At 41.7% G+C, this 15630-nt stretch overlaps 1 protein-coding gene across 3 annotated transcripts in view; it reads right to left on the bottom strand.

Moving 5' to 3' along the window:
* vaspb (vasodilator stimulated phosphoprotein b) overlaps nt 1-15018 on the bottom strand; it is a 30637-nt gene extending 15619 nt beyond the window's left edge. For 2 of the 3 annotated variants that reach the window (XM_049576623.1, XM_049576624.1), the window contains exon 1: nt 14545-15018. In XM_049576623.1, the coding sequence (XP_049432580.1) occupies nt 14545-14549 (5 nt within the window). In that variant the 5' untranslated portion in view covers nt 14550-15018. The remainder of the gene's footprint in view (nt 1-14544) is intronic. The other variant, XM_049576625.1, reaches the window with a different exon arrangement.
* Between the last annotated feature and the right edge of the window lie 612 nt (nt 15019-15630).

Raw genomic sequence — 15630 nt, 5'->3', positions numbered from 1 at the left:
GGACAAACATCCAGGCATCCTCTCCAGATCTCACACTGTCACAACAGTGCTTTTAAAAGTGTGCATGGATACAAACATACATCTGATGGATCACAGAGTATGACTTGTTTACATGTTGAGTGTTGCTGATGATGGAGTTCCTGAAATTTATACAGTGCTTTGGCAAGCTGCCAGTCATGGAGAACTAAACTCTACACAGATCAAAGATCAGGACCTCTTATGTCAAAACAATATGTTTTGACATTATACAAGCGGTAAGAAGTGAAAGACCAAGAGAGTGAACGCAGCAAAGTGTTGACTTGAGAATAGTTAAATAGATTAGTTTGCCGCGAGACAACAATGGAGAAAGACAAAGACGGGAAGTTGTGTCGAGCTCTGCCAAAGGGACGAGGCTCTGGAATCTTCCACCTGCTCTACATCAACCTCCACCTCCACACACTTTGCAAGAAAACACGCGAGATCAGTGACAAAACATTTATTTATAGCGCCATGCAGGCGGAATACACATAAGTTACGACACACAGAGGAATGCCTGCACATATGCAGGTTTAGGTAGCAGTATTAGAGGCTGCAGACAGTGTGCATACATATTTGCATTTCAGACACTGAGATCTAATAGTGATAAGTGAATCATTCACTGTTGAATTGAATACCACAAAAAAATACAGACAGAAGAGGAACAAAGGTGGCTGACTGTCAATCCCATTTTTTAAACATACCTCCCCTTCCTCTCCTTATTTACCCCCCGTGCTCTCCCTATAGTCCCCTAATCCATGTCTTCCATCTCTCCCCGTCTCCCTCCATCTGTCCCGCCCGTGATACAATCTGCTTCTTCCTGTGACACAACACCAAAGCCACAGCCCACTTCCTGCTGCCAACACTGCCAAATAAGGACTGCCTCAGCCTGAACAATCGATATGCGCACACACACACACACACACACACACACACACACACACACACACGTGGGTCCTATATTATCCTGCAAGTAGTTAACATTTCAAAACACATCAGATCACTCTGGGATTCGCTGTCAATCACGGAAAAGTGTGTTATATAAACTTCAAAACACCTTCCGCCAATTGTGTTATTTGGCACGTCTTATTATGAGTGTGCCCACAGTGAATGTTAGTCCAAACTTTCATCATACCTTCCCCTCCTCAGTGCTTTTTGGCAACGTGTAGCTACAAAGATTTCTGCAGATATCCAGGACGTAACTTAAGTGTGACAAAATAAATCAGGTAGCAATTAACATGTTTCTATTTTACCATATTTGTGTCAGCATTTTTTAATGGTCAGTCTTAGCTTCCTCTGCATGACAAAAGCTATCAAGGGAAAGGCTTGTATGAGGTGGGATCTTATCTTGGACCATGTTTGGACAGGTTTGAAGTACTGAGTCAATATTGAGGTATATGGACACAAATATTGTAATATTTGGGTGTCTCTTTTGCCAAGTTATATCCTTAAGGTGTGCAATAATTTAATAAAAGCAATACTTAACTGTTTTGAAATCAGTTCCTTTTTTTCACAGAGTTATAATCTTTGATTCTCAGTTTTGGGAGGTCTGTCAAAGCTACAGCCCTGTGGGTTGGTACTGTAATATCTGGGATCTGTGGTTTTAATATTTGAACTTGAACGAAAACTACACTTGAAAACTAAGTCACTAACTATTTGAACAACAGCAAATTGAGACAAGCTTTTTAGAAGGAAGACAAGGCCCTCTAGAAACAGGCTTAACGTTGACAGTGGCCTTAAATCCACACTCAGCGGCCACTTCAAGCAGGTTAAAATCACCTCAGGCTGGATGGATAAATACTGCAGCGTTCTCTGATCTCATCTGCATCAAGCATGCTGTTGATGTGCGGGGCAGAGAGGGCTTATGGGAACTGGGAGGGGACAGAGACTCCGGACTGGGAAATGGATGCATATTTAATGGCAGAGAAAGCGAGGGCTTGGGAGTGAGACTGAGAGTGAGCGGCTGCATTATTGATAGAACTACGGACACCGAGACGCTAAAAGCGTGTGGCACACGCGCATAAAGACGAGGACTCGTGCGCACCCTCGCACCTGTCAACCTGCCAACACGTGTCCATGTGTTGACCCAGTCCGCTGAATATAACAGGCTGCAGAGGACTCACAGTTGGGTTTGACTGGACTGGAGTTTTGGTACTGGAATAAACTGTGACAGGCGCTGCCATAAACTATTCCTGTCCTTCTCGAACACGGACCACCACTCCACTAGTGAGGACCTGACGCTGGCCGTAAAGCTAAGTCAACTGGTCACTTAGTTGGCTTAAGAGGTTTTCTCTTAAGCACAAATAGGTCACTGGCTGATGCTCTGGGAGGGATTTGAGCCACCAAATACCTCAAGCAAAGGACTTGCTCAATACAGCAGAGGACAGAGACTGATTGCCAAGATGATATTCAAATTCCACCTACACTTTGAAAAGCACTTAAAAACTGTCTGTCCTCACTTGTTGTTATCACAGCCCCAGTGAGTTCCTCATCCTTCTGCGGTTTCTCGGTCAGTAAGGGGTTAACAGGAAACCGCAGTGCACGGCCGGGGCACAAGCTCTCTTGGAAATGTCTGTATATGGCTGTGCTCTCAGAGCTTTTCCCCAAATGTGCTGGCAAGTACAGTCAGGCCCAGTGGCTCTGTCTCTTCCCTCCTCCTCCTCCTCCATTTACCTGACCCTCCCACCACACTCCTCTGCCACTCCTCTCCACTTCCTCATCATTCTCTCCTAATCAAATGACAAAGCACCAAGATCTGTTGAGAGATGCCTCTTTGGTGGCATTAATGCAGAGACATATACATTACATAATACTACAGTTCACATCTATGTCTGGTGCAGGGATAAGAAGGCCTAAGGTACAGCGAAAATGGAAAGAGTACATTCAGCTGAGCCAAGATACACTGAAGTTACACAGTGTTGTCTAGACACTAAGTAGAGTAATGGAATTTGTCTCTGTGTCCACTCCTGCCTCACTGTCCCTCCTAATTCATCAGGCCTCTTTCTCCTCCAGGAGCTCATAATACCACGATATAAAAAGCCTTTTTTGCCCTCACAACTACAGCCAACTATCATTTTTTAATGATGCTCACTTTGGCTTTCTGAGGTAGTCTTGCCTCCAGGAATAAGTGTCTTTCTCTGTGGTAAAGAGACAACAGGGAAGACTGAAACCTGCAGGAGTAACTCGCAACACTTGACAAGCTCGTGCAATCGAACGATACAGCTTCAAGTCTCATCAATAGAGGAATGTATTTTCACAGCATCGATAATTGATTCACACACACACACTCACTGCCAAATATGAAACATAAGCTGAGAAACAGGTGATACACTTGAATTAGTAAACCATAGGTGGCTGTGCTGCACCCTCGATGAATGAACAGTGAATCATTACCTTTTTTTCTTCTTCTTCTGCTACAGTAAAGCGTCACATTAAAACCAGACAGGAAACGAAAATAAGTCACTTTATAGTGTGTAATGTCTGTGTTTAACCAAACCACTTCCTCCCCCTCCTTCACCGCTTGATAAAAATAGAGACCACATTTCACAGATGATAGTCACACATGGTAAATACTGATATGACAAAAAGCATCTACATAATGTGTAGAAGAACAATGTTATATATGTTTTTACAGCAACAATTTACAGGGGAATTTCTCCGTGTTTTTAATGTTATGGGCGACTGAAAGCTACTTTTTTTTCTTTGGATGTGAGAAAACGAAACCTTGGACTTCACAGGGTTGGTTTATGTTATGGTGGATATATATATATAGTGAGAACTCATTCATAAGTGAAGAGTGAAACTTTCCCTTTCCACCCCAGCACCTGGATAATCAAAACGAGGCACACATGGGAAAGTCACGTTCGAGACAGACACACAGACTGCAGAGAGAAGTGAAAGAAGGAAGTGTCGGCTGCAAAGAGGCAATATGGGCAAACCCAGCATGTGACAGTATCTGAATGCACAATATTCTCAAACCCGGGCTGCACACTTCATCTGGTGTGGCATCACTGCATTTGCTTGTTACTCATTTCCATATCGCAGGAGACCGAATTTTCCTTTGAAGTAATTAATTTGCTGCCTCACTGCACTTGCTGGATCGAGGTCATGATGGTGGTAAAGTACTTGACCTCTGGTGCTGACTCGGACATGGAAAGCTCACACAATAGCCTGTTGATGTTGGCATGGACATCTGACAGTACACTGTCCTCAACCCACCCACGGGCCATGTAAACGGGCTGCCAGTGATGTTAAGTTGGGCCCAAATTACTCTCTCTGAACAACATACATCATCCAACCTATTTGTTTCTCGTGTCAATAATCAGTGACTGTAACGGACTGTAAAAGTAGTTCAAGATAAGCTGTTGAGTCGTGAGAGCCAGCTGTCCCATAAATGTTAATATGTAGCCCGACGCCCAGACTTGAGAATAAACTCCCCGTTGATGCAGCTTGTTTGCTTCAAATATAAAACACAAACCAGAATCTAAACTCAAATGCAAATTATTCAGAGGATTCTGCTGTACTAATATATGAAAGAAACAGAGAGGCTTTCTTCTTAGTTAAATATCCAACAGTGATCCAACTGAATAACTTAAAGCATGTTTAAATTCATTTGCACAGGTAATTATCGTAGCGACTTCAATAGGGTTGTTGCACCAGTTGCTGCTCAGGCCCTAAAAATGAAAGGACTTAAGACTAAGGTTATGGCTGGAAAAGGAGATCTCTGCTAACTTAACTCCCCCTTTTCTTTGTCGTTCCCCTCATGCCTGTTTCTACTCACACAGGTCCTTGCATGCTGCTGAAGCACACAAATAGACACACACACACACATTTGCTGCAGGCTACTGCTTTCTGCCTCCACGAGTCAGCCACACAGAAACAGGCATCCAGGCTATCTCAGCTATTCTTACGCTCTTCTTTTTTAATATCTCCGTCTGAATGGAGTCAGACATCTTCGGCTGAACCTCCTCTACCAAGAAAACCCCTCAGCATTCTTTGAGCGCTGACTCATCCTTTGCCTGGCATCGTTTATCCAGCATTGTGGAAAAGTTGAATAGACGTTTGGCCAGGAACTTTCATTTTGTTTTGTGGCCACATCAAGAGTGGAGATGAATTCCTTCCTGCTTGTGAGGCAGTGTGGGGCAGTTGTGTGTGTGTGTGTGTGTGTGTGTGTGTGTGTGTGTGTGTGTGTGTGTGTGGACAGCGAGGCACTCCTGGCACACTCAATGCCCATATTTGGAACCATCTCACCTCTGTCCTCCTTACCGAGCTCAATTCCTTTTACAGGTTGGAGCATATCTTCCTCGACTCAGGCCGAGGAGGAGGCCGGCCCACTTCTCCGGAGAAGAACAATTAACTGAGACAACCTCCTTCTTACTCAGCTGCCCTGACTTGTACACTCTTTCCTAAACACTACTGAGGAAAATCTTCACTCAGCTCTGAGCCCATAGATGAGAAAAGACTGATAAGTTGTTAAAAACAATGGGCCAACACCTAATCATATTTCCTGCTTCTCACTGACACCGAGCAGCCGACGGTGTAGACTTTGACCTTACGTTAGTCTACTTTGCAGATAGTGGCTACTTGGATCATAGCCGTACAATGCATTACACCAGCTGAGATAAATTAATCAGCAAGGAAACCAAGTTTATGATGATGGCAAACAAACTGTAATAGAGTCTGAAGCCTTGAAATACACTTCTTTCTTTCTTCTCACATGTGAAAGCTCTGCTGCCAATAACAGCTAGGTCTGTTACCAGAAAAAAGCTGCAATAAACAATATTGTTCTCACTTTAACACCATTTTTTTGCCATTGACATAATAGTATAATTGCATAAAATTGCAAGTACCCTTTCAAAGAGCAGCCATCTGTTACTTCATGATAATATCAGACATTAGAATTGAAAGATGGATTTTTTTAACGAGTAAATCATGTGTAAAGCTATAGTACCTCTCTAAAAGTGGCCCAAACCTAGTCATCTAGGGACTTAATACAAAAATTGGCCAACAAAAACAAAACCAACAGCTCAGGACAAAGTTCTTGGAGGGTAAAACTGCAAAGGATGGACTATTTGGCTCTTTGTCAGGGGTTGGCAGGCCTGACTATCAAGACTATGCATCTTCTAGGGATGCACTGATCCGATATTTGGATCAAATATGGGTCCCGATATCATCAAAATACATGAATCGGGTAGCGGAAAATGCAACCTATACCTGAGGCAATCCTTCCCCTTTAAATGTATTGCGATGCGAGCTACACCATACGTCATGGAGCGAAGGAGAGAATCTGCTATGTGGAGGTATTTCACACTATTTCAACTGCTGTTGGACAATTGTTTATTTCTGTTAAAAATAAATAGTCTCTTTCATCTTTTTTCATTCTATCTTAGGAAAGAACTGTGTCGTCATCAACGCCTGATGCCTCTTGTCTTTTCTGTTCTACATGTAAAGGTATGTAGCTGTTAGGTCAACCATAGTATCGGATCCATATCGGCTGATATTCAAAGCCACAGCATTGGGATCGGTATCGAAACTGAAAAAGCTGGATCGGTGCATCTCTAGCATCTTCCACTCCAAAAGTGCACCTGCAGTGTCACCTTTCAAGTATTGTTTTATTCTTCTTCGGGCTGCACAAGTAGGTGCGGGTGGAGAGAAACAAAAAAGAGAGAATCTTTGCGCCCAAATCTTATAACGGACGGGAAAACTCTTCTGTTTATTCTGGCATCACGTTGGGTCACATTCTCATGTTAACAAAGATACATGTAGCCTACACGCAACGGGCAATATAGAGGTCAGCAAAATAATTGAGATTAATATCCAATATGTCTTTGCACTACTAAGTTAAGAATAATGAAAAAGACAGACCTATAAACTGGCTGGTTGGCATAGTGATGTTAATCCACGTACTGACTGGAACTATGCACAAACAAAACAGCAGAAGTTACATTGAGGCCAATATTCACCCATGACTAAGCGTTGAGCATTAACTATTTTAACAGATGACTCAACGAAAGGACAGTCCTCTTTTGACCTCTCAGCTGACCTTAACATCGAGTCCTTGAATGAAACTTGCACCATACGAATACCACTTAGACAGAATAGTTAGAAAGAGACAGAGTGGGAGCGTCATGCAGCACCCACAACAATGAGAATGGTTTCTGTAAACAAGATTATGTGCATCACTAATCATGCAAAGAAAAAAAAAGTGTCAGCCATGCATGAAATGGTTCAGTCCTTAACTGAAGAAGACAAAACAGGTTCTCCTTTTCTGTTAACTTATAAACCCTTATCTGGTCAAACTCTCCTGGGACAATATTATCTTTCCTTTACAACCCAGAATCTAAGTGGTGCCTAATGGTAATGTAAGGAAACTGCTCCCCAGCAAATCACCTGCTGAGTTTCCTCCAATACCGTTTTATCTAATGCAGCCTTTGTGTATCAGCAATCACCATCAGATAAGTGAAGTTAAGATCTGACCATCTGACAGATAGGAATGTTTAAGATGGCTAACAGCATAAAGCAGTTTTTATACTAACTGGCATCCATTACGCTCCATTAGGCAGCAGACCCCTGATGAACCTGATGTATCTTTGTGCCCATTAGCAGTGCTGACCATACAGTATATCACTATAGCATTTCTGCCCACAACAAGCTTGGGTTTCACTACGTTGTTAGACCCAGGCTCTCCATCAGCTGGGATGAGGTCACTCGGTCTGACTAATGCAAAACGACCAACGGATTTGTAGATGTGTCTGTAACTTCATCCTACTGTAGAGCTCTTTGTTCTGCTCGGGTTAACACTGGTGACGGCTAGAAGATGAGACATACATGCTAAAATACTGAAATCCAAAAACCCTTATATTTTTAGCCTGGTGTCAGATCTCTGAAACATCTCAGCGATTCAAATGTCTGGTGTTGTGCCCACTGAAAGAGAGACAATTGTCCAGTCAGAGCTTTATAGAACAGATGAAGAACGGTGGTGTCATCCATCTTTATTTCTAGTCACCTTACTTCATTCGTCAAAAAACTGCATCCAAAGAATGGGTAGCAAAATTGCCACAAGCAGCTGGATGAGATCAAGGCAGCTGTACAGATTATTCCATGCCAACTAACAGACATTACGACTCTTAAATCAACATCTCCTCTTTAGATAACTGCTTTGGGTAACCACGACCACAGCTTCCGTGTTGACAGAAAATGACCTAAGCAAACAGATACATCACCTGCTGCTAACTGGTCAAAGCAAAACCAGACAAAATCTACTCCCTCAAAGCAAGAAATTTGCAAACATCACCTAAACACAGTGTCAGGCAGAATTAATGAAGTGAGCGTGAGTACCAGGCCAATATATTCTGCTTGTAATGGACCCTAACACCCAACAAACAGAGGTAGTTTCCTATGATTCAAGTCATGCTTATCTGTATCGGCACAATGGTCAGTCTCCAGAGGAATATTTGCTTTGAGTTTTGCAGCTTTATCAGCAACAACTTTGGCATTAGAAGGACCTGGTTTACTTCTTAGGGTTGGGAGAAATGACAATACCCTTAGACAATGGGTGCGGTTACATGAACGCTTCTCATCAGTTCTTCCAGGTAGTTTACATGAGAAATATTCATTCAGAATGAGGGTTTACACAGAGATCAGTTTAATCGCCTTTATTCAGTTCTGCGCAAGGTTTGGGGCAGGAAAGATTTCTGATTGGATAGGGGCCAGGGCAGATGTTACATGTTTACTTTTACCGGAAGAAAACACTGTAGTCCTCGCTCCGGATAACAAGATGCTTGACGACGCCGTTCTTAGTGCCTTTTTCGGGCTTGTTTTGCTTATATTCTTGAAGCAGCAGTACGACAACAACCTTTTTCTGCTAATGCTTCGTCTGTTGAGGAGGAGAAGGGAGGTAGAACGTTGAAGAAGGGAGACAGAAGACCGCGCTTTGGCATATGGAAACCGGTGAGTGCAACGAGTCCAATTGCCCTATCTCAGCGCGTTGCTATGCGCACTATATACGTCATCGCACCAGAAGGGCAAGGAAACAAACATGTGCAGAAAGACCGGAATGAACTTAAAGAGGAATGAGCGTTTACATGTACACAAAATTCTTTCATTCGGAATGACAAACGGAATAAACCACCCCCTTTAGTCAGATTTCATTTTCAATCGGAATGACCATTTACATGACCACTTTTAATCGGAATGGCCTTTCATTCCGAATAAAAGTGGAATTAAACTGTCCACGTAAACGTACTGACTGTCAGAGATCTTTGCCATACCATTAGAACAAGGTAGGCATCCATTTGATATCTGTGGGTGTATTTAACCAGTCAATGGGGGCTGTTTTACGGCCATATTGGATTTACACAACATCCACATAAATTTGATGATGAACCATGTTTTGCTAGGTAGTTAATTACTGCAATATCCATAAGCAGATGCAGTCCAATCTGGTTATTTTATCCATGATAGGTTTCTTAATTTGAGTTCCTGGAATATGTATATCACTGATGGGGTACAGCTGACAATTATTTTCTTTTTTTAACAATTTATAAATCATTTATTTTTGATTAATCCAGTAATTGTTTATTTTAAGTACTAAAAGCCCACAGTGATGTCTTTAAATTGCTTGTTTTATCAGACCAACAATCCAAAACTTAAAGATATCCAATTTGCCAAGATATATAAAACAGAAAAGCAGCATTATTTTATATCTGAGAGGCTTGAACTGAGAAACGTTTGTCGTTTTCTTCTGGTATCACATGATTTATAGATTATCAGAATTGTTGATCCATTTTAAATCAATGCACCATACCATGACAAAAGACTGTATGTATAATACTCACTGCAGGCGATTTACACCATCTTCACATGTACTGACTTAATTTCCTGCGACACAAGATTCACTTTCAAAACACCTACTACTTAATCTACTTGATCAACAGGCTAGTTAGGGTAAAGGTCAAGTTTAAAAATAAGTGATCATAGAAAAAACAATACCATGCAGCAACAACATAACAGCCTAATGTAACACAACGGCACAAATGAAGAAGAAAAAGGCCAGCCACCACTAAGGAAACTGGATTTGTCGCCATGTAGACAATAGTAGGTTTTGTATGTTGAGCAACTCCTGTAGCAAAGCGTCTAATCCAAGGGGCAGACCGACATAATACCCTATTTATGAGTATGAGAGGTGGGAGGACCCAGAGGGGTAAATTGGTTCAGGGGAGGGGGTTGCAGCGATTGGGTGTTGTTGGAGACAAACTCACAAGGCAAGAGCATACAGGCTTTTGTCACACCAACTGTACAGCGAGTTTTTTGAAGTGAATATCAACATGCAACTCTTTTTGGAGCATTAAAAAAGCCATTATTCTCAATCTCTCATGGATAAGAGTTCCCACAAGCACGTCTCAATCACCTTAAACTGCTACTGCTTCTGTGCTGCAGAGGTAAGTGTGGATACTAGGACGTCTCTCTGGTTGAAATACATATTTAAAAAGGCTGCATTATGTTAACAGTATAGTATGCGGAATGTCTCCCGTGTATTAGGATACAGTTTGCAAAGGACAATGACGGTGAGTCAGAAATTAGCTGTCGGTTCAGAAAACTGAAGGTGTAGACATGTATTTCTTTACATATTATTCTGAATCATAGATAGATTTTAGGGTGTAGTATTCATTGTACGCAACCTGAAGTCTGTTTATAGTCTGCCACTGGTATCAGACTTCAAACGACTGTGCAAGGGAATTAAGAGACAAGTAGAGACATGAAAAATCAGCATCCAACACATCAGACACCCCTTCATGAAGATTACACAACACTGAGGCATGAACACACTGCGATCGCAACACCAATGAGTTCCATCTTGTTATCCTTACATGGAAAGCTACGCAATAATATTGCTAAATGCCTTAAATAACAGCTACTGGCCTGTTGGGACATGAGGTCAAGAAGTTGATGGAGGAAGAGGAAATGACAGAAAAACTGCAAAGATCACTGTTAGAGCTACATTCCTTTGCAGTTACTGCCAAGGCAGAAAATAAAGCTGGAGCCGAGACACAAAGGAGACTGAGGGGGAGGCCATTTCCCTGCTTTTAAGGCTGATCAATAAAAAGCTCATGCATGAGTGTAAGGAGTAGAGCGGAGGAGCCCTGTTTGGCATCGCTTCCAGGCATGTCGAGCTTCTAAACTGAGCGCAGGGAACTCGTTAGATTGCAAACAGTGTGCTAAGCAGATGCATTACACCTGTCTGCCCACGTCACATGCCTTTTCTTGAGCCCGAGGCAGCCATATTGCTTATGTCAGTTAGGACAGGTCTTTTAGTCACAGAGACCCAGTCAGTGAGTCAGGCTGGGAGACAGGAGTCACCACTGACAATAACAGTGAATCATTATGCAGATGGATGCACTTCCTGTGCCACCTAACCAAAGGATGAGACAGTCTGAAATGCTGACGCAGTGCACTTAGCATCAATTTTCTTTTAGGAGCATCTGCTTTGAACCAACAGGTGTGCGCTGAAGGTGGTTGGATGAGATAACCCTGTATGAGTGGGTGAGCAGGACGTTTCTACTGACTGCAGCTAAAAGTTGGGATGCATTAATAAACCATTTTTGTTAACTGGGTCAAATTGTTGAACTTTTGACCAACTGACTGCACTTCTGTGTCAACATTCACATACCACAGGGACGAGTGACAATGAACATGGAGCGGAGCTGCATTCCAGTCTTTACCTATTATGCAAGGTGACATCAACTGTTCAGGCCACAACAGAGTGCTGCAGGGAACGAGTCCTGAAACCCGGAAGTAGGTTAGTATGTTAGCACTTCTGGTTCCCTGATATCAAATCCAGTGGGGGTGGGTTTTTTGAATGGGTTTTTGGTTAGCTTGAACTAACATCTGTGATTAACATAAGCTTAGGAAATCTTCAGGATTTGTTCTACAACATAAAATTCGTCAGGAAACACACTGTAAAAAGAAAGAAAATCGTACAACAAAAAAGAGGTGAAATGACTGGCAGTGGCTGCCAAACACAAACTGTAAAATTACAGTAAAATTTCCTAATTCAAATAAAATGACAAAAACAATAAATGATATTAAAAGTTTTCATTAAAGTTTTTGCAGACAAACACTGTTATTTTACAGTTTTTTTTCCTGATTATGATTAAACACCTTCAATTAAGTGATGGCACTAAATGTTTAACAGAAAAACACTGTTATTTTACAGATGTTTTTCTGATTTATTACAATAAAATACCTTTAATACAGTGGAAAACAGTCAAATGACTGGAAAAACTGGAAAATTACAGTAATATATCCTAATTCAAATAAAAGTGGCAAAAATCATACATTTACAGAAGTTTTCATTAAAGGTTTTGTGGACAAACACTGTTATTTTACAGTTTTTTTTTTCCTACTTACGATCAAACACCTTCAATTAAATGATGGCACAGTTTAATACAGTGAAAAATGGTCAAACACCTGGCAGCAGCCGCTGCCAAACAAAAACTAAAATTAAAGTAAAATATCTTGAGTCAATTTAAGTGTAATAAATAAATAAATTAACAGAATTTTTATTTAAGTTTTTGCAGAGTACCCCACTCATGATTTTTTTAAGCTTTTACATGTCTAAAAAAAGGGGTTGCTTACAAGTGCGTTCATTTATGAAGATTCATTTGCAGAACAAAATGTTTAAGTATCAAACTTTTGTTAGCCACAGACCGTACTGCAACAATCCAAAATCCAATGGAAAAATTCCATTGTGTTTTAGTTCAGGGAACCAGGGTGTTATCTTCCAGGTTGGCCAACAAATAAACTTCATCCCTGTACCACTCAATGGAGGGCCAATAGGAACACTATCCAGATATTGTAAAACCTAAAACTTCTAAGACAGATGTCACCTATCAACAGCTAGGACAGACCACTTTTAAAGGCATCTAAACTTCACCATTTCCATTGTGTGTTTTGGGTGCAGTCTAGTTGCTGGAGTAATTTATGGTTGGGGAAGTATTTTTTGAGTGCAGCAGAGCGCTAAAACAACAAAGCAGTTTGCTTATCTCACTGTGAGATGTGTAATAATTCAATTATGTACTATACTGGTATAGTGGTGTAATGGTTTTATTATATGCCAGTGTGCTGTCATGGTGATGTGTGGGTGTTTGTGTCTGACAATAACTCTTACACAGCAGGTCTATTAATTCTATTATGTATTTTGCTTTGCTAGCAAAACTATATTTGACTGCCTAGGTATTCTGCAAAGTAATCTTTGCTGATCATTGCATTGACATAATGGCTTCATTAGTAGGATATTTTTAATGCATTACTGTGATTGTAGCAGGACTTCTGGCAGCTCAAGCACCTCCTGTTCCTTCTGTAATCAAAGTTACCATGCAGAACTATGTGCAAAACAAATACAAACCCTGGACCAACCCATGTGCTGAGCTGAGATATTGTTACTGAAAGGGCAGCGCAATTGGTTCGAGATAAAGAACTAGTCACACAGGTTATCAGCCCTGCACCGCTGCTGAATTTAACCCGCATCTGTCAAGCTTTCAAATGACAAAAGTTGCTCCTTGACAAAAGTGGAGCGCTGCTCTGTTTAAATGTGAAGGAGTGGGGGAAAAAAAAAAAAGCCCAAGCTCGGAGCCATGGCTTCAAAGAATGTAATTGCCAACTGCACAGGCTGTAACAGGATGTGGAATTTGTGGACATGAGCTTTCCTGAGAAATTTGGGTCCCTGTGCAAACTCTGTATTCCCAAAGGGAGAAAAATAGTAGACGAGGGTGTAGATTTAATGTTTGACTGTGGGAACGCGTGACATGATACAAACTGCAAGTGGATTTGGGGGGCAGCAGGGCGTCAGAGTGCTCATTGTGCTGCAGAAGGAGCCCCCTGTATAGAGGAGAATCCACCATGCTGAAGTGCCTTTGAGCCAGACACTGAATCCCTTTCACATGTTCCACAAACTACCCCTGACCTTTGACCTCAGTTATGAATACACTGTTGTTCACTTATGGGGCTTTTATATCACGGTTATTTAGCATTTTGCATGGTTGTGGTTTAGTTCAGGTGCATGCACATTTACACTGAGCTGCTGCAGAGCCAAGGGAGCAAAACAAGCTGCAGTGTTTGAAACACATACATAAGTATGTTTTTGTCATCTGACCGGCTCGACAACCCCACAACACTGGGAATATTCTCCCAAAGGCAGCCACACTTGAACAGGTAGCACTAAGCCTTCAGTACCACTTTATGCAACACACACCATCAAGTTATCCACTGGGAGAGGTCACAAAAAGCTGCCACCCAGCGTCATGTGTGCCCCTGGAGTTGAAACAACACCAAAACAGCCAGAAGCCCGAGTTATTTCTGAGTGAAAACGCCATTTAATGTGTTGGAAAAAACTGCAAAGGGGGTTCAATTACTACAAGTAGATATTATGGGTCAGAAATGAGCAGTCGCCTTTGTGAAACCAGTGGCCGAAACACGAAATGTAGCCTGGAAACACAATGAAGATGAAGGGATTTGAGCCGCTTTACCCACCTCATTGTTCGGCCAGAGTGGAGATCCTCTCCTCGTCGGCAAGTTTGGCAGACTTCAGAGCTGAAGCCCGGCTTTCAAAGTCAAACTAGTGAAATAAAAAACGAGGAAAACCGGCGGAAAAAGGCGCATCTACACCCGCAAACCGGGGTAGCAACTAGCGGGTAAAAGAAAGCACACCTCGACGATTTCCTGGTTGTATGGAGCGGGAGAGGAGGGGGAGAGGAGATACAGTAGTGGAGCGGGCTTGTCAACTCCAATCACTATCCCACATTGGTTTCTGCCTGATAAAGAGGTGAAGCCGAGGAGAAGCGGGTCTACACCGAAACCTGAACTTCTCTTTACACACTTTGCGATGGTTTACCGCTCCGTTCCTGGAGACTGGACCCGTGTGTCTGCGCCAGACTTTTTTTTTCCGCTCCCTCGGTCAGTCGGTAGGTCTGTGTAAATTCATTGGTGTCTGGCCCAACCCGCCAGCTTCAAAGTAGGCTACAATCCCATGGTGCGTTCACGGACTCCTCGTAAAGCCCCAATGCAGGAATGTGAGAGGTGTTTCTACTAAAACTAAAATTGGAAATGTGATACGCGGTGGTGGAAAGCAACACAAACATTTACCCAAGAGCTTTAACTGTAAGCACAGTTTCCGTGAATGTGTTCATTACTGGTTTTTGCTACAACATCTCAGGGAGGCATATTATATTTTCTTACTCCAGTACCCCAAAACTTAAATTAAAAGCCTAGTCCCAATAATTTAATTTTTTAGTTTGATATACTTCATTAATCCCCAAGGGGAAATTCATTGTTTTCACTCTGTCGTCATGAATAATAATAATAATAATAATAATAATGATAATAATAATAATAATAATAATGATAATAATAATAATAATAATAATAATAATAATAATAATAATAATAACTTTATTTATATAGCACCTTTAAAAACAGAGTTTAATACTCATGGGCACATAACAAAAACTCAGGCAAAACAGAGGCAAGATCAAATTGGATAAAACGAGAAAAATACAGTGCAACACCATGAAAATTAAACCCACAAATGTCATAGTAAAGGCAAATGAGAGTAAGACC

The sequence above is a fragment of the Epinephelus fuscoguttatus genome, linkage group LG5 (assembly GCF_011397635.1).
Source record: "Epinephelus fuscoguttatus linkage group LG5, E.fuscoguttatus.final_Chr_v1".
Taxonomy (NCBI): domain Eukaryota; kingdom Metazoa; phylum Chordata; class Actinopteri; order Perciformes; family Serranidae; genus Epinephelus; species Epinephelus fuscoguttatus.
The sequence above is the reverse complement of the archived record's forward strand: the minus strand, read 5'-3'. Positions and strand labels throughout refer to the sequence as shown.